The 19,089-nt window shown below is 43.9% G+C and overlaps 1 protein-coding gene across 2 annotated transcripts in view; it reads right to left on the bottom strand.

Annotated features, from left to right (window-relative positions):
* RPP40 (ribonuclease P/MRP subunit p40) overlaps positions 1–18,866 on the bottom strand; it is a 35,212-nt gene extending 16,346 nt beyond the window's left edge. The window contains exons 1-6 of one of the 2 annotated variants that reach the window (XM_075828460.1): positions 18,819–18,866; positions 18,610–18,708; positions 9,966–10,110; positions 9,645–9,713; positions 3,498–3,593; positions 3,278–3,403 (exon numbers count right to left, since the gene is read on the bottom strand). In XM_075828460.1, the coding sequence (XP_075684575.1) occupies positions 3,278–3,403; positions 3,498–3,593; positions 9,645–9,713; positions 9,966–10,110; positions 18,610–18,708; positions 18,819–18,845 (562 nt within the window). In that variant the 5' untranslated portion in view covers positions 18,846–18,866. The remainder of the gene's footprint in view (positions 1–3,277; positions 3,404–3,497; positions 3,594–9,644; positions 9,714–9,965; positions 10,111–18,609; positions 18,709–18,818) is intronic. The other variant, XM_075828461.1, reaches the window with a different exon arrangement.
* Between the last annotated feature and the right edge of the window lie 223 nt (positions 18,867–19,089).

Below are 19,089 nucleotides of genomic sequence, written 5' to 3'. Positions count from 1 at the left end.
CATTAGCAAAGTTTCCGTCACCATCGAGAGCAATGGTGATTCCGTTTACCTTTCCATCGAAGGGTTCCCCTGATGGAAAAATCAGATGGAACCCCTCGACGGAACGACAACGCTGATAGAGAATACAGAGCAGCTGTATCTTAAATAAAAACGAATCATAAAGTTGCAGTAATCACACACACTATATATATATATATATATATATATATATATATATATATCTTTTTTTTTTTTTTTTTTGTGCCCACCAAAAGTTCCGGAACACCCTCATAACTTGTGAACGGCTTGAGGTAGAGGTTTGAAATTTGGTGGGCTTTAATAGGGTCATAAAATCTACCAGTTAACCCCCAGAAAAGCTCCCCCACCCCCTTGGGGGCGGCTAGGGGGCAGAAAAATCTTAAATGGCACAGAGGGGGGGGGGGGTGGGGGTCGAGCTTTCATTGGAAAGCTCTTTTCAATACGAAAACAATACCGAAACCGATTTTGAGATAGGATTTTTTTTCGCTGAGATATTTAACCTAAAGTTATCATCTTCATTATCGGCTACCGATGGTGTTAGCATTACCCAAAATTACCGCACGGGTAAAATCCTAAATGTGTGTGGGCGCGTGTGCGAGCTTGGGAACGTCACATCAAGGTGACTTTAAATTACGTATTCTTACAATCGGCCTCGGCGATACAAAATAGACCTGGTCTACGATTGTAACATGATTTCCGGTTTACATAACTTTTAAATGGCAGTCCTCCTCTGTATTTTTTCATTCTTCACCTCCAGGTGCCTCTGCTGCGGTCTCATGATCCCTATAGTAACGTCGCTGCGCCTGATGTAGCTAACCCAACTTCCAGGTGCCTTTCCACACACCATGTGCCTTGCAGCCCTGGTGATGCCTCCTATCCGTCAGATATCTCCCTGCCAACAAAGTGCCTTGAGGCCCCTCATGGCACATCTCCACGCCCCAGGTGCCTCACTGTACCGGACGATGCCCCTCTAGCCAACACGATCTTCCCCACCCGCCATACGACTCACTGTCACTAGCAGTACCTCCACACCACCAAGACTTGTCTTGTTTTTTTTTTTGTTTTGTTTATTTAACCAGTTCAGGACCGGGCTATTTTGAGCCTTCAGGACCAGACACCGTTTAACTAACGCGTGCTAAAAAGGGCTAAACGGCTATAACTTTTTTATTTGTTGGGTTAAAGACGTGATCTTTGCGATATTTTTTCCGTAGACAATGCAGGTTTCTTTTTTTTATCGTTTTTATACACATCCTTTCTGCCATTTTAGAATTCTTATTCTTAAAGTTGGAAAATAGTAAAAAAAATAAGCTTTTTTTTACGTTTCAGCTATTTTTTTTGGTAATAAAATAGGTTTACCCTAAAATACGGTAGACCTTTTGTTTGTGATAGTCATTGTCTACTGTAAATGTTAATATATTACATGTCTATATTAGGGTAATTGGGTCAGCGCTGGCATTACAACAATAATTGGCCGGGGGGGGGGGCACAAAGTTTTTTTGGGGGTGGGTATTTTGTGTATTTATTATTAATTATTTTTTGCATTTTACTATTTTTTTTATTACTATGGTCTGTCCCTCAAAGGTCCCTTTGGGGGACTTTATATATTTTTTTCCTTTCTTTTACACCATGTTTTTCCACTGTAACAGTCCCAGTTACAGGCGATATCAGCCCTCATATAGTGACGATTGTCACTAATAGGGCTGTGCTGGGTCTAGTTAGACCCAGCAGCAATCTGTCAGTAACGGCACCCAGCGATCATGTGACCAGACACATGAACACCGGGAGCAATAGAGCCAGCGGCGCGGCCGCTGCCTCTATTCCTATACACAGCGTTCATTGAGCGCTGTGTATAAGTGATCAGAGAAGACAGAAGCAGCAAAAGCTGCTTCTATCTTCTCCTTAGGGTCCCCGGCAGTTACTGACAGCCGGAGACACGACATTCAGCTGCTCTATCGCTCAGGCAACAAGTTAAAACCCGAGCCGTAAAAAGTCTGTGGCTCGGGTTTTCAGGACCCTGACCGCTGGCTGTAAAAACACAGCCAGCGGTCGGGAACCAGTTAACAGAATAGAGATTCAAAATTGTAAATCGGCCATAGGGTGGAGAAAAAAAAAAAACAACTACATTACATTGTTTGGGCAAAATCACCCAGTCCTAGCCCTGCCAGAGCGTCGGAAACGCTCTGGCCGTGGATTCCGCTCCAGGAGTTGCCCCTAGCGACACTGTTCATATATGGACAGTGAGGTCAAGGGATTTCCCAAGATAGGAGTCCCCGGCCAGTGATCTCGACAATGCTCTGACCGGGGACTCCGCTTCTAGAGGGAGCCCCTGAAGTCACTGTCCATATATGGACCGTGACGCCTCCTGAAGCGGAATCCCCGGCCAGAGATTGCCGGCCCTCTGGCCGTGTATTCCGTTCCTAGAGGGAGCTACAGTGGCGCTATCTACAAGGGGGGGAGGGGGTGGTAGTATCTACAGGGCGGTGTGGCACTATACTAAGAGTCCCTGCTTTCCCATGGAACTGCTGTTCTGTACTATATAATTTTGTTCAGTACAGAACAGCAGTTCCGTGGGGAAGCAGGGACAGAACGGGGCGCAGCCTCTCAAATGGGGCGGACCAGGCAGGTGACTAAGAAGCGAAGGCGGAGCTTAATCCTCCAGCACGGTGCCACTAGAGAATCGATTCAACGATTCTGTTAAACAGAATCGCCAGAGGCCTTGAGAGAGAATCAAATTTAATTAAATAGCCAAGCCCTAACCTCAAGGGTCCATGCAGATTGTAGCGGCTATAGACAATTTTTTTTTTTTATTGCCCATACATTAAATAAGAACAAACAACCTACACATTAGGTATCTACACAACTAGAATAACCTGAAGAATTCGTTTAACTGGTTATTTAGAGTGAAACAAACGGTATAAAATACAAAAAAAAACAAATGCAGAAAAACGCTTTTTTCTATATTCATGCCACAAAAATAAATTCTATAACTTATACAGTAAATTTTTTCTACCCCCAAACCATGCAGAAAAAATAAATAAAATACAATTTCTCCCGCATGACACAAGGCCTCACATGCCACGTCAATGAAAAAATAAAAATGTATGGCTGCAGAGAGGCAAAAGTGGAAAAATTTAGCTGCTCATTAACTCCTTTTCAGGCCTGGTCATTAAAGGGTTAAAGGTGACTCAGCATTTATTATGAAACATAAATGCAATTACATAAATATAACACAAGTAGTATCAGTAGAGGAGTTATCTACCTGTATTATCCCAAGTAAATAGGAAATCAAAATTCAGAGGTTTTTTCTCAGTCAAGGCCCACCTCACACGCTGGAACTTTTTGCCATCAGGGGACATGGCACTGTCGGTGAGATCAATTGTAACAACTGCAAAATGAAGTGCAGGAGTCATTCATTATACTACAAACAAAATAAATGTATAGGCCTCAAGATAAACAATACCCACACTCCTGAAACTTACTATATCGCATAGGATTCTTCCCGGAATATAGGGAGGGCTTGCCCTGCAGACCTAACTCCTCATAGGTGTCTTTATTTACAGATACAATCAGTTTTCCTGAAAATAAAGATCACTATAAGAATGCAGATATGTACAATGCAGTTTTATTACTTGAAAACTTTAGAATAATTTATTAGCACTTTCAGCCTTCTCTATGTCTAATGACTGCTCGTATGAGCATGCCTATTTGTACAGTTTAGCAGCAGGTTGACAAAGTACATTTGGACTGATTCAGCCATGAAGTTAAAGTGCTAAAGTTTGAACATCAACAAATGCCTTGGCTAGGTCATGTGCTATGCAGGTGTTATTGATCCAGAATTGGGATTACTACATTGTGAATAAGGCCACTACTGCCAACTTCATATGTATGCAAAGAGCACCTTTAACCCATAACCAAGCATAGTGTATGTACGTTATTTGGGATAGGCTCACGGGCTGAGCTCGCCCTATACCCTGCAGGTATCAGCTGTATATTTCAGCTGACACACTGCACTAACTGCCGGGATCAGTAAGATGTCAATAGGGACCGTGGCATCTAAGCCATTAGAAAGATGAAGCGATCCCCTCTGGCAGCCCTTCGGCGATGTGATCGCAGGGTGCCGATGTTTGTCAGTTTTTTTGCTCCTACTAAGCCCTATAGGAGGCTGTAAAAAAATACAATATACCGAAATATATATAAGGCCCTGTTCACATCTGCGTTGGGGTCCCGTTCCGACGTTCCGTCAGAGCTTTCCGTCAGAACGTGACCCTGAACAGACACAAACTGACACAGATGGAAACCAGAGGTTTCAGTTTCCATCACCATGGATTTCAATAGAGACGGATCCGGTGCCCATGGTTTTCGTTTGTCTCCGTTGTGCACCGGACCAGTAGTTTTGCCTGAAGCAATAGTGTAGTCTAAATCAATGGTGATGGAAACGGAAACCTCTTGTTTCCGTCTGTGTCAGTTGGTGTCTATTCAGGGTCCTGTTCTGAAGGAAAGCTCCGAAGGAACATCAGAACGGGACCCCAACGCAGATGTGAACAGAGCCTAAGCTTTGCAATACAAAGCAGTGCAAGCAACCCAACGATTTAAAGGAACAGTGTCATCACAAATTATTTTTTTATATGTTAAAGATGTTAGTGCTTTATTAAAAACGTTTATATTTGTGTGTTTGTGTTTTACTTTTTCTTATTTTTACACTTTTTCTTCCCTATGGGGGCTGCCATTTTTTGTTCCATTTCTGTATGTGTCGATTAACGACACATACAGACATGGAATACGGCAGCCACAGTCCCATAGGGACTGCGAACGGCTCCCGTCCCATTCACTTGTGTGTACGGCGTCTGTGTGGGAACTGCGCATGCGCCGCTCCCACACAGTCCAATTTGAAATTGGCGCCGTCCGGCGCCATTTTCCTGTGGACCGGAAGTCGCGGCCGGACAGTAATATTACTACTTCCGGTCGCGGCTTCCGGACTTGTGCACTTGGACCAGCGGCAGCAGACGGAGCGGACGGGCCGGAGGGAGCCGCGGCGGCAGGAGCAGGTAAGAGATTTCAATGTATGTTCGTGTTTCTGTGTGTTTACTACTGTATGTAAACCTACTACACTGTGTGTTAGCTCAAAAAATGGCGACACACAGTGTAGGAGGTTACACCGTTCAAACCCCTCGTTTATCCCGGCACTAGCCAGGATAAAGGAGGGGGGGATGCTGAGAGCTCACTAGAGCGAGGGCTTTTTACCCAATTTTGCAATGCTGCAATTTTGGGAATAGCTTCATCTAGTGACCAGAAATGGGAAATTTTATAAATTAGAATTAATTTATAATATTTCCTGACTCGTGAAAAAAATAAAAAAAATTTGAACAATGTTTAATCACCCACACACTAAATGTTTAATTTAAAAAAAAAAAAACATGTTTTTCTGGCAACACATTGCCTTTAAAAACAGTTATGTTTGTTATGTAAAAATAGTAAAACGTAAAAATAACTAATGTATTTTTCAGACTATAAGAAGCACCTGACTATAAGATGCATCCAGGTTTACACAACAGAAAATAGGACAGAAGTATTTTATATTTCACTACTTTTACAAAGAAAAAACTATTTGTTAAAAAAAAAAATTGTTCTGTTTCACCACATTCTGAGAGCCATAAGGCGGGATTCACACGACAGGGATTCCCGGCCGGGTGCCGGCCGTTCATAAATCGGCCGGCACCCGGCTGCATTAGGAATAATAGACCTCTAATGGGGCTATTCACACGACCGATTTTTTGACGGCCGGGAAAACCGCCCGTCAAAAAATAGGACATGCTCTATTTTCAGCCGGGTGCCCGGCCGCCCGGCTCCCATAGAAGTCTACGGGGCCGGGTAATACACGGCCATCACCGGAATGTGTCCCGAGTGATGGCCGGGTCTACCGTCGCTCGCGCACTCTCTCTCTCCTCCTCCTCACAGTGCAGAGTGCATGTGAGGAGGAGGAGGATCTTTTATTGCTCGCTGTAGGAGTCGGAATCCCCAATCCCCGGCTGGGGATTGGGGATTCCGCTACAGGAGAAGTGCGTGACTGCACTGTCCATATATGGACACAGCGAAGTCACGCACTTCTGCAGCGGAATCCCCGACTCTATGGCCGGGGATGCCGCTACAGGAGAAGTGAGTGACTACACTGTCCATATATGGACACAGCGAAGTCACGCACTTCTGCAGCGGAATCCCCGACTCTATGGCCGGGGATGCCGCTACAGGAGAAGTGAGTGACTACAGTGTCCATATATGGACACAGCGAAGTGACTCACTTCTGCAGCGAAATCCCCGACTCTATGGTCGGGGATTCAGCTACAGGAGAAGTGTGACTACACTGTCCATATATGGACACAGTGACGTCACTCACTTCTGAAGCGGAATTCCCGACTCTATGGCCGGGGATGCCGCTACAGTAGAAGTGAGGGACTACACTGTCCATATATGGACACAGCGAAGTCACGCACTTCTGCAGCGGAATCCCCGACTCTATGGCCGGGGATTCAGCTACAGGAGAAGTGAGTGACTACACTGTCCATATATGGACACAGTGACGTCACTCACTTCTGAAGCGGAATTCCCGACCTGTGGCAGGGAATTCCTCTTCAGGAGAAGTCAGTGACTACACTGTCCATATATGGACATTGAAGTCAGTGACTTCTCCTGGAAAGGGGGGGGGATGGGTGCAACCTACAGGTGACTGTGTGGCATCACCTACAGGGGGCAGGGTGGGTGGCATCACCTACAGGGGGCAGGGTGGGTGGCATCGCCTACAGGGGGCAGGGTGGCATCGCCTACAGGGGGCAGGGTGGCATCGCCTACAGGGGGCAGGGTGGCATCGCCTACAGGGGGCAGGGTGGCATCGCCTACAGGGGGCAGGGTGGCATCGCCTACAGGGGGCTGTGTGGCATCGCCTACAGGGGGCTGTGTGGCATCGCCTACAGGGGGCTGTGTGGCATCGCCTACAGGGGGCTGTGTGGCATCGCCTACAGGGGGCTGTGTGGCATCGCCTACAGGGGGCTGTGTGGCATCGCCTACAGGGGGCTGTGTGGCATCGCCTACAGGTGGCTGTGTGGCATCGCCTACAGGGGGCTGGGTGGCATCGCCTACAGGGGGCTGGGTGGCATCGCCTACAGGGGGCTGGGTGGCATCGCCTACAGGGGGCTGGGTGGCATCGCCTACAGGGGGCTGGGTGGCATCGCCTACAGGGGGCTGGGTGGCATCGCCTACAGGGGGCTGGGTGGCATCACCTACAGGGGGCTGGGTGGCATCACCTACAGGGGGCTTGGTGGCATCACCTACAGGGGGCTTGGTGGCATCACCTACAGGGGGCTGGGTGGCATCCCCTACAGGGGGCTGGGTGGCATCCCCTACAGGGGGCTGGGTGGCATTACCTACAGGGGGCTGGGTGGCATTACCTACCAGGGGGGCTGTGGCATTATCTACAAAGGGCTGTGTGTGGCAACAAATTTTAAATGAAATTCATCCGATTTTAAAACGGACAGGGAAAAAAACGGATTCAAATCGGCCGGTAAAAACGGCAACTCGGCCAGGAACGGAATCGGAACGGATGCAAACCGGATGCAAACCGGCCGGGAAAATAGGCCAAAAACGGCCGATTTTCCCGGCCGACACTCGAACCCTGTCGTGTGAATGAGGCCTAACTTTTATATTTTTTCATCGATCGAGTGGTGTGAGGGCTTATTTATTGCAGGACAAGCTTCCTTGGCACCATTTTTTGGTACATACGACTTTTTGATAACTTTTGATTTCATTTTTTCAACGCTAAGGTGACCAACAAAACAAAGATTCTGGCGGTTTAAATGATTAATTTTTTTTTTTCCGCTGTTCACCGTGCGAGTTAAATAATGGTATATTGTAATAGTTCGGACTTTTACGGACGCAGCGATACCAATTTATTTTTATTTTTTTACATTGTGCTTGGAGGGGGGGGGTGGAGAAAAAAAAAAAGGGGGGGTTTGTACTTTTACATTTTCAGGAATGTAAGAAAAATATAATTTTTTTTTTTTTTTTTTTACACATTTTATTAATTAGTTCTCTGAGGGGACTTGAACCAGCGAGATCGTCAGGTCGCTGGTACAATACACTGCGATACAAATGTATTGCAGTATATTGTCATTTTTACATTTTCTTTCATAAATGTCAGATAAGTGCAGGTCCCATCTCTCTAGAACGGGGCAACCTAAACCCTGTTATAGCCATTTGTGCTCAAGCTGCCTTCCGGCCACTTACTGATTATATGGTCAGGAGTTACGGAAACAGCGTAACTCGCTGAGCTACGCTGCTTCCGTAACGGCCATTCACTACTATGGAAGTTATGGAAACAGCGTAGCTCAGCAGGTTACGCTGTTTCCGTAACTCCTGACCATGTAATCAGTAAGTGGCCGGGAGGCAGCGTGAGCACAAAAAGCTAGAACGGGGTTTAGGGATTAGGTGCGGTTTACAGAAGTGGGATCTATCTGACATTTATGACATATCCTGTGGATATGTCAAATGTCCCTCATGGAAAAAGCCTGTTAACTAATTAAACGGCCATGAACAGCGCGATCCCTGTTCCTGGCAGTTAGAGCAGCGTGTCAGCTGTAAAACACAGCTGCACCTGCAGTGCATCGAGCAAGCTCCGCACATGAGCCCGCTCCATGACGTGCCGGCACGTCATTGGTCGGGAAGGGGTTAAGGAAGCGGTCAGGGGGGTCTGGCTCCATTGACTGCCGACTACGAGACACAGATAGCGGAGGTCTGGAAGCAGCCCTGCTCGAACGGGCGAGATAGATATCAGTATCGATCTCGCCAGTTTAACCCCTCAGATGCGGCACTCAATAGCGAGCGCCTCACCGGAGTGTTTTGGAGAGAGGGAGGGAGCTCCGTCTCTCACCTCACCGGCTCCCTGTGTAAGATCGCAAAGTGTCGGCGGTTTCTATGGCAGCCGGGGGGGGGGGGACACTAAAAAAGGCCCCCAGGTCTACCACTAGTTATGCCTGATAGGAATAATTCCAAAAAAATATATGAAAAACCCATTTTCCCCCTTACATTTAAAAAAAAAAAAAAAAAAAAAAAAAAGTTACACATATTTGGTATCACCGCGTCCGTAACGACCCCAACTATAAAGTTATCACATTGTTTAACCCGAATGGTGAACGCCGTAAAAAATTAAATAAAAAACCATGCAAAAATTGCTGTTTTCTGTGAATCCTGCATTACAAAAAAAAAATGTGATAAAAAGTGATCAAAAAAAAAAAAGTCACATCTACTCCAAAACAGTACCAATAAAAACTAAAAGTCGTCCAGCAAAAGAAAAGCCCTCATACAACTGCATCGGCGGAAAAAACAAAAACAAACAACTTATGGCTCTTCACATATGGATACACAAAAAACATTCATTTTAAAAAAGAAATTTGGTATCGTTGCAATCGTAACAACCCGCTAATTAAAGTTATTGTGTTATTTATACCACACAGTAAACGGTGTAAATTTAGGACGCAAAAAAGTGCGGCGAAATTGCTGTTTTTTTCTATCCACTCCCCTCCCCAAAAAAATATAAAATAAACGTTAATCAATAAATTCTAAGGGAAATAAAGAGATACCTGTTGGTAGTACTGCAGCAACGTTATCTTGGTCAATTCTTGTGTTATATGAAAGTGCATAAAACAAACCTAGAAAAATAAAAAACATATAAAAAGGTTACCAAATGTGCCTGCACTCAGAACTTTCATAACTCAGATTAATTTCAATAAAAAAGTTGCTTGCCACCAGCAGTGAAAAATAGAAGTGTCCCATTCTCAGTATCACTGGGGGGGGGGGGGGTCCCTGCAACCAAACTCATACCCATCATTTTTTAATGACAAGTTCTATGATATAATGCCATAAGCTTAAAAAGCAAAAGCAAATAGTAAAACTTGTCTTACCTTTCTTTAAAAACCGGTCATTAAATTCCTCTGTTAGAAATTCATGCAGGGGCAAGTTCTTCACCAAATAGTAGGTCCCCATACCTTCAATGATATGCTTTAGTTTTTCTGGGAGAAGTGCACATTCAGGTAACAAAATAGATACCTGTATTAATAAAATTACAACAGGGGTAAAAAAAAAAAAAAAAATCAAAGTAAAAAGGTTATGCCAGGATGTGCTGGTAATGCAGTATAAGGCCTAATTCACACGAACGTGTCCGTTTTGCACGCGTAAAAAAATGCAGCGTTTTGTGCGCATTGCAGTTCCGTGTGTCAGTGTTTGGTGCGTGTCTGCGTTATTTTCGCAGGTATGGCATCCTTAGGTCACGCGGTTTTGACGTTTACAAAATGAAATGAAGGAGGTGGTTTTCTTTTTCCCATCATTTCTTGATCTACTGTTGCGCGAATCACGCACAGCACACGGATGTGCGTCCTTGTGCTGTCCGTGATTTTCACGCACCTATTGACTTCAATGGGTGCGTGATGTGCAAAAAACGCTCAAGTATAGGACATGCAGTGAGTTTCAGGCAGCGGACACACACTGCGTGAAAAACACGGAGTGTCTGAATGGCCCCATTGACTTGCATAGGTCCGTGCGACGTGCGTGATTTTCACGCGCGTATCACGGACGTGAAATACGCTCGTGTAAATAAGGCCTAAAATGACGATTTTCTGTACGTCTTTGAATGACAGACATTAATATTACACCAAATCATATAAAACAATAAATATACAGTATAGCTTCATACGAATCTTGTAAAACGAGCATTGACTTGCTTATACCGCTGCCATTTAATATGCTGGTACATTAACCTACATCCTACATCTCTCCAAGATACCCTGATGAAGGTACTGACTAAAGTGTTTTCTGTAGGCATAGGTGACATCACTACATCGATTTCTCAACTACATAAAATGTCCAAATTTTATAAAAAAAAAAAAATATTAAAAAAACAATGTATCCCATGCCTAGTCACCATCACCTTGTCAGAAGTAAAACATACAGATCAAGGTTAACAACATTGTTACTTCTGCTTTTATCATCAATCCTAGATGGACAATGATAACACTTTGTAATATATTAAGGCTTCAATGTCTGTTTGTCTGTCTGTTTCCAAGTAGCCAATTTATTCATAAAATGTCTAGGAAATATAGCATAGGAATGGAACAACGCAGAGATCTAAGAAAATATTTCCAGAATTGTTTTTTCATGAGGAGTACATAGATTTACTAAAATAGACAGCGCCTCTTCATGTAGTGGCAAGAAGATGACGTCTTATCCATTATGAAGTCCGTAGATTTCAACATTTTCAGCACGTGTATATATTAAATGCTAATCGGTTCCCTATTTTGCTTTACATAATTATAAATTAACTTAAAAACAAAAATAAAAAGGACTCAACTGTAGCCTAATCTCCAAGCATAGTAAAGGTTGTCCACGTTCAAGTGGACTGGTTACTGGCCATTAATCTTTAATTATTTTTTTTTTTAATGGCTTAATTTCAAATAAATCACATTAATATAAAAAGTAAGAGCTTTGTCCATCTCCGAGAGCTCTGAATCCCATGTACTAAATTAACCCTTTGGAGACACTGCCAATTTTAGTTTTTACCTCCCCGCCTTCCAAAAGCCATAACCTCTTTATTTTTTTGTCGACATAGCCGTATGAGGTCTTGTTTTTTGCGGGATACGGTGGTGTAGTTTGTTATGGCACCGTTTATTGTACCGTATAATGTACTGAGCACCTGCAAAAAAATTATTTGTGGGGTGAAATGCAGAAAAAAAAAAAAAAAAAGAAGTGATGACGCCATTTTTTAGGGGTTTTGTTTTTACACCGTCCATCAGGTGGTAAAAACTACATGTGCACCTTATTAACCCCTTCGCGCTCAGCTCAATACTATTAAGTCGTGCTGAGCGCATCGTTCGCGCTCAGCTCAGTAATAGTACTGACCTGAGTTAACACGGCGCCATCTTTCCCCGGAGCGTGTTTGAGCTGTGATACCTGTTTCCGACAGCAGGCTATGACAGCTCAGTGTGCAGGGACCAATAGCGGTGGTCCCCGCCGATTAACCCCTTAGAAGCCGCTTTCAATAGCGATCGCGGCTCCTTAGGGGTTAAGCCACAATCGACGGCCCGCTACACGATAGCGGCCGGCGATGGCTACTATGGCAACCAGAGTACTAACAATGGACTCCGGCTACGCCATCGACAGAAGCCTAGTGGGTCCTGACAAAGTCAGGACCCACTATGCTTGCTGTCAGCAAACAGCTGACAGCTGTAATACACTGCACTACGCATGTAGTGATTGTATTAGAATAGCGATCAGGGCCTCCTGCCCTCAAGTTCCCTAGTGGGACAAAGTAAAAAAGTGTAAAAAAGTTGTGTAAAAATAAGAAAATAAAAGTTTTAAAAGTAATAAAAGTAAAAATCCCCCTTTTTCCCTCATCAGTCGTTTATTATTAATAAAAATATATAAACAAATAAACTATACACAATTGGTATTGCCGCGTCCGTAACGGCCTGAACTACAAAACGATGTCATTATTTATCCCGTGCGGTAAACGCCGTAAAAGAAAATAATAATAAACCTTACCACAATCACAATTGTTTCGTCACCTCACCTCCCAAAAAATGGAATAAAAAGGAGATCAAAAAGTCGCATGTATCTAAAAATGGTACTGATGGAAACTACAGTTCGTTACGCAAAAAATAAGTCCTCACACGACTTTCCTGATGGAAATATAAAACACTTATGGCGTTTAGAATAAGGTAACACAAAAAATAAATTATATTTTACAAAATGTATTTTATTGTGCAAACGCCATAAAAAAAACTATAAACATCTGGTATCGCCGTAATCGTATCACCACGCAGAATAAAGTGAATATGTCATTTATAGCGCACGGTGAACACTGTAAAAAAAGAATAGTAAAATTGCTGTTTTTTAGTCACCACACCTCTTAAAAATAGAATAAAAACTGATCAAAAAGCCGTATGCACCCCATGAAAACTGCAATGAATTCCTCAAGGTCTCTAGTTTCCAAAATGGGGTCACTTTTTTCCAGTTTTAGCACCACAAGACCTCTTCAAATCGGACATGGTGCCTAATAAATTAACTTAATTAAATGTCACCTCTACTTTGCTCTAAATTCCTGTGAAACCCCTAAAGGGTTAATAAACTTTCTAAATGCAGTTGTGAATACTTTGAAGTCAAAAGAGGTGCAAAGTCTGCTATAAGAGGGGGATAAGGAAGGACACAATATATCAATGTGACACGTGTCCCGAAAAACCAGAGCTCTGTATGAAAGGGTTTTAAAATTTATCATCCATCCCTTTATTTTTAATTTACCACAGTTTTACTCGCCCTGATGACCTCCGAACAGCTTATCCCCCCTCATCTTTCCCCTCTGAGCCCTGCTGCGTGCCCAGGCAGCTGATAACAGCCACATGGTAGGGTATTGCTGTACCTGGGAGAACCCACATTACAGTTTATGGGGTGTATATCTCCGGTGGCACATGCTGGGCACGATATATCGGACACGGACATGGCATATATATAGAAAATTGTAAATCTCACTCTGCACCATCTGTTGCGCATTATCTTTTACACAGTACCTGTGGGGTCAAAATGCTCACTACAGCTCTAGATGAATGCCTTAAGGGGTGTCGTTATTAAAACGGGGTCACTTCTCGGGGGTTTCAACTGTACTGATACCTCAGGGGCTTCTGCACACATGACTTCGCACCAGAAAATCCCCAGTAGGCCACATGGTGGTCCTTTCCTTCTGAGCCCTCCCATGGGCCCAAACGACAGTTTATCACCACATATGGGGTATTGCCGCACTCAGGACAAATTGGGCAACAAAATAGGGTATTTTATTCCTTGTGAAAATAAGACAGTTTGAGCCAAAACTACCTCTTATTGGAAAAAATTACATTTTTTTTTTAATTCACAGCCCAATTCAAGTAAATTCTGTGAAAAAACTGTGGGGTCTAAATGGTCACAACAACCATAAATAAATTCCTTGAGGGGTGTAGTTTCCAAAATGGGGTCACTTCTGGTGGGTTTCCATTGCTTTGATACCTCTCGGGCTCTGCAAATGCGACATGGCACCCGAAAACCAATCCAGCAAAATCTGGGCTCCAAAGAACACATAGCGCTCCTTTCCTTCTGAGGCCTCCCATGGGCCCAAACGGCAGTTTATCACCACAAATGGGATATTGCCGCACTCAGGACAAAATTGGCAACAAAATTGGGCATTTTGTTCCCTGTGAAAATAAGAAATTCTGATCAAAAATGACATCTTATTGGAAAAATTGTCACTCTTAATTTCACAGCCCAATTCAAATACGCGCTGTGAAAAAACTACGGGGTCAAAATGGTAACAATAACCATAAATGAATTCCTTGAGGGGTACAGTTTCCAAAATGGGGTCAGTTTTGGGGGATTCCTACTGTTTTGACACCTCAACACCTCTCCAAACCTGGCATGCTGGCTAAAATATATTCTAATAAAAAAGAAGCACCAAAATGCACTAGGTGCTTCTTTGCTTCTGGGGCTTGTGTTTTAGTCCATGAGCGCACTAGAGCCACATGTAGGACATTTCTAAAAACTGCAGAATCTGGACAATACATATTTAGTAATGTTTCTCTGGTAAAACCTTCTTTGTTACAGAAAAAAAATAGAATAAAATTGAAATTCAGCAAGAAAAATTAAATTTGCAAAATTTCACCTCCACTTTGCTTTAATTCCTGTGAAATGCCTAAAACTTTCTAAATGCTGTTTTGAATACTTTGAGGGGTCTAGTTTTTAAAATGGGGTGTTTTATGGGGGTTTCTAATACATAGGCCCCTCAAAGCCCCTTCAGAACTGAACAGGTACCTTAAAAAAAAGGCTTTTGAAATTTTCTTAAAAATATGAGAAATTGCAATTTACGTTCTAAGTCTTGTAACGTCCAAGAAAAATAAAATAATGCTCAAAAAACTATGCCGATCTAAAGTAGACATATGGAAAATGTGAACTAGTAACTATTTTGGCTGGTATAACCATCTGTTTTACAAGCAGATGCATTTAAATTCGGAAAAATTACTAACATAAAGCCCAACGTCTCACGAGAAAACAATCTCAGAATCGCTTGGATAGGTTTAAAGGGAACCTGTCACCAGCATTTTAGCTATAAAGCCAGTAATACCTGGTGAAAGTGGGTGAAAAATCATTGTCATCTAAGCTATAAATATGTTCTAAGTAAGCTCTGTAGCTTTAGCATTCCGTTTTTCAGCGGTCCCGTGCCGTATGCAAATGAGCAGAAAAGAGTCAAATCTTCATCTGAAAAGAGTCAGGTTTTCATTCCTCCAGCGTCTCAGAGTGGACTCCACCTCCTTCTTTTTGATTGACAGCTCCTTAGCCAGTCAGGGCCGGACAGGTGGTGGCAGTGGGTGTGGTTAAGAAGCTGCTTCCCAGAGGGAAAAATAATTACCATAAAAGGCGGGAAAAGTTTAAATGACTATATTTACTGACAGAGGAGGACTTCAGGAAAGAAGAGAACAGGAATGAACTCTGGACAGCTGCGGCCATTGAGGGGTCCGGAGAGTTTAACAGGTAAGATGTTGATGACAGGATCCCTTTAAGCATTCCGACGTTATTACCACATAAAAATGGGCTCTGAGCCTTAAGGCCCAAACTAGGCTGCGTCCTTAAGGAGTTAAAGAATAAGCATATATCAGCAGCACTGGACGAAAAGTTATAGGTTGGGTGCAAGCCTCTTAGGTCACAGTCCAATGACCCTTCAGTATACGTAAAAGGAAAGTGAGGCAGCACTACCAAATTCGTGAAAAAAATGATCCGTTTATTCCACTCGTGTGCGACGTTTCAGCTCAGTGTGAGCCTTTCTCTGAGCTGAAATGTCGCACACACGTGGAATAAACTGATAATTTTTTTCACTAATTTGGTAGTGCTGCCTCACTTTCCTTTTACGTTTATTAAAGAATGAATTCTTTATTTAAGTCAACTTAGCAAAGTGAGGGTTTAATATTTGCGGGGCGAGTTGTAGTTTTCACGGATACCATTTTGGGGTATACGTCACTTTTCGATCACTTTATTTTTTTTTGGAGAGCTAAGGTGACGAAAAAACAGCAGTGTGTGTGCGTGCGTAGTGTAGTATATATATATATTTTTTTTTTTTTACAGTGTTCACCGAGCAGGTTAAGCAAAGCTATATTGTGATAGGTCGGACTTTTACAGACACGGCAATACCAGTTGTGTTAAGTTTTATTTTTGAACATAGATTTAGGGGGGGGAAAAAATTAAAAAAAAAAAAAATGGGAAAAGGGTTTTTTTTTTTAACTTTTAATAAAATTATTTTTTTTTTGTAAGAAAAAAAAACAAACAAAACCTTTAACATTTTTTTTACTTTGTTTATTAGGCCCCCTGGGGGACTTGAACCAGTGATCGTTGGATCGCTTGCATGATATACTGCAATAGCAATGTATTGCAGTATATCGTGATACTGACAGTCTCCTTTGAAGCCCTGCCGGAGTCGGGGCTTCAAAGCAGTGCAAAGTTGGCGGACCTGGGGGCCTTCACATGCGGTGCCGTGTTTGAGGGGGCGCCACCCTGATTCTAACAATTTAAATGCTGTGGTCGATATTAACCGTGGCACTTAAGGTGTTAAAGTGATCTTTGATTCCGCCCGTTGGAGTGAGGTGTCGGCTATATAACACAGCCGTCACCCACTGAGAATGGAGCGCGCTCAGCCCGTGAGCGCGCTCCATACTTCCCCTTGGTGACATTTCCGTAATAGTACATCATGTGTCGCCAAGGGGTTAAAAGGGTTGTCCACAGGATAAGTCATCAGTACATAAATCGTGGGAGGCCCGACGTCCAGACCCCCGCACCGATCAACTGCTCCGGCTGTCCTCAGGTGCCGGATGCAGTATTCGAAGCCGGAAGCAGATGGCTCCGACTACTGCATAGCACTTTTTTTTTTTTTGATGGGAGGGGAAATCTATCTAGTGGAGATTTTTCTTCCATAGACCACGATTATTTTCAAACCATAGCAGAACCCGTTTTCTTCGCCTAGCAGTTTTTGATTAGGCTTTACAAGCATTTTTATTTTTACAAAAAAGCGTGACTTTTAGGCTGGGTTCACACGACCATGTTACGTTCGTAATGTACGGAACGTATTTCGGCCAGAAGATCCAGATCGAACGCAGTGCAGGGAGCCGGGCTCCTAGCATCATAGTTATGTACGACGCTAGGAGTCCCTGCCTCTGCGTGGAACTACTGTCCCGTACTGAAAACATGATTACAGTACGGGACAGTTGTCCTGCAGCGAGGCAGGGACTCCTAGCATCGTACATAACTAGGATACTAGGAGCCCGGCTCCCTGCACTGCGTTCGGTCCGGGTCTTCCGGCCGAAATACGTTCCGTACATTACGGACGTAACATGGTCGTGTGAACCCAGCCTTAAAATGACATTTTTACTGAAAGGGACCGTGGCTTTCAAGCTGTACGAGTGGCTCTTATTTCTATTCCCTCAGCCACAATTTACAACATACAATTATTGGGCCTCTAAGACTGGGTTCAGACAGAGTTTTTTGCAGGCGGAAACTCTGCCTCAAAATTCCATTTGGAAGTTTGAGGCAGATTTTCCTCTGCCTGCATGCCGATTTTTGCAGCATTTTTCGCCCGCGGCCATAAAACTCAGCGAAATACGCTTTCTCTGCCTCCCATTGATGTCAATGGGAGGTCAAAGGCGTAAACGCCCGAAGATAATCAATGGGAGGCATTTTCGGACGGTTTTTGACTGGTTTTGCGGCGCGGTTTCCGCCTCAAAAAACTGTGTGTGAACATACCCTAAGGCCGGTTTGCATCCGTTCTGGGAATATCTGGACAGTGATATCAGGTGCAACTCCTGAAGTGGAATCCCCATGTGGCCGGTGATTCCACTTCAGGAAAAGCCCCTGTCGTCTGTGTCCATTTATGGACACTGAACGTTACGGGCTTCTCCTGGTGTGGAATCCCCGGTCACAGAGTGTTTGGGGATTTCGCTTCAGGAGTTTCCCCTGATGTCACTGCCCAGATATGGACAGAGACATCAAGCGCTCTGTCCAGGAGCGGAATCCCCGAACACACGGTGATTCCGCTCCTTCAGTGAGCTAAAGTGGAGCTAGCACATAGAGAGATACCTCCCTGCTCTGCTATAGTGGCGTTGCTACAGAAGTAGCAGCCGCAGCAGTCCGTCACCCGGCCGGGAAACCCTGTTGTGTGAATAAGGGCTTAGGCGGCTCTGCTGCTCAAAACAACCAATAAGACTTCAGTTTTTATTTTCTAAACTGCACTGAAGAAATAAAACACTAACTCTAATTGGCTGCTTATGATATATTACACCATATGAGAAAATTGGTTATTCTGCACTTCTGTCACCATGAGATACATGTATTGTGTCAGCCATCTACTCATTTGTGGGTACAGGGTGACGTCAGCCCCGTAGCCTGCATTGCTGCAACTTCTACGAACGTATAGTCCAGGGTGACGCTCTATTTGCCAGCCATGGCCGGGCAGTGGACTCCTCGCTTCCTCACACACGCACATGAAGTACTCACACAGTAGTTGTAGTAGTGTGTCTCCACGTGTGTGCTGTGCCGGGACTTCTCCTGCAGGAAGCTGGACTTCTCACACACCAGCAGATGCCGAGGACATGCCTGCAGTGAGGGAAGCATCGTCACTCCCGCGTCCACACAGATTCTTATAATTAGAGTACTCTTATACTACATATATTGTTAGGGACAATTCCCTCAGAAACTAAACATACGAGGAAGGGGCGGGAACCACACGACATTTCCTGCCCGGCGAAAGCTAGCAGCAGCGCGCGGTGTACCACACTCCCACCTGGTGGCGGAGAGTTGATAGTGCATATAGGTTTATATACTGTAGTTAGCGCTCATGTTTGTCGATACCTGAGAATTTGAATATGGTTCTGCAGGTTTACAAATAGTAGATGAGAAGTTAAAATGTGTTGTACATCGGCCAATTGTATTTCGCATATATACCGAAAGCACTTTCCGATGCTTACATGTCCATAG

The sequence above is a fragment of the Rhinoderma darwinii genome, chromosome 5 (genome assembly GCF_050947455.1).
Source record: "Rhinoderma darwinii isolate aRhiDar2 chromosome 5, aRhiDar2.hap1, whole genome shotgun sequence".
In the NCBI taxonomy this organism is placed as follows: Eukaryota; Metazoa; Chordata; class Amphibia; order Anura; family Rhinodermatidae; genus Rhinoderma; species Rhinoderma darwinii.
The sequence above is the reverse complement of the archived record's forward strand: the minus strand, read 5'-3'. Positions and strand labels throughout refer to the sequence as shown.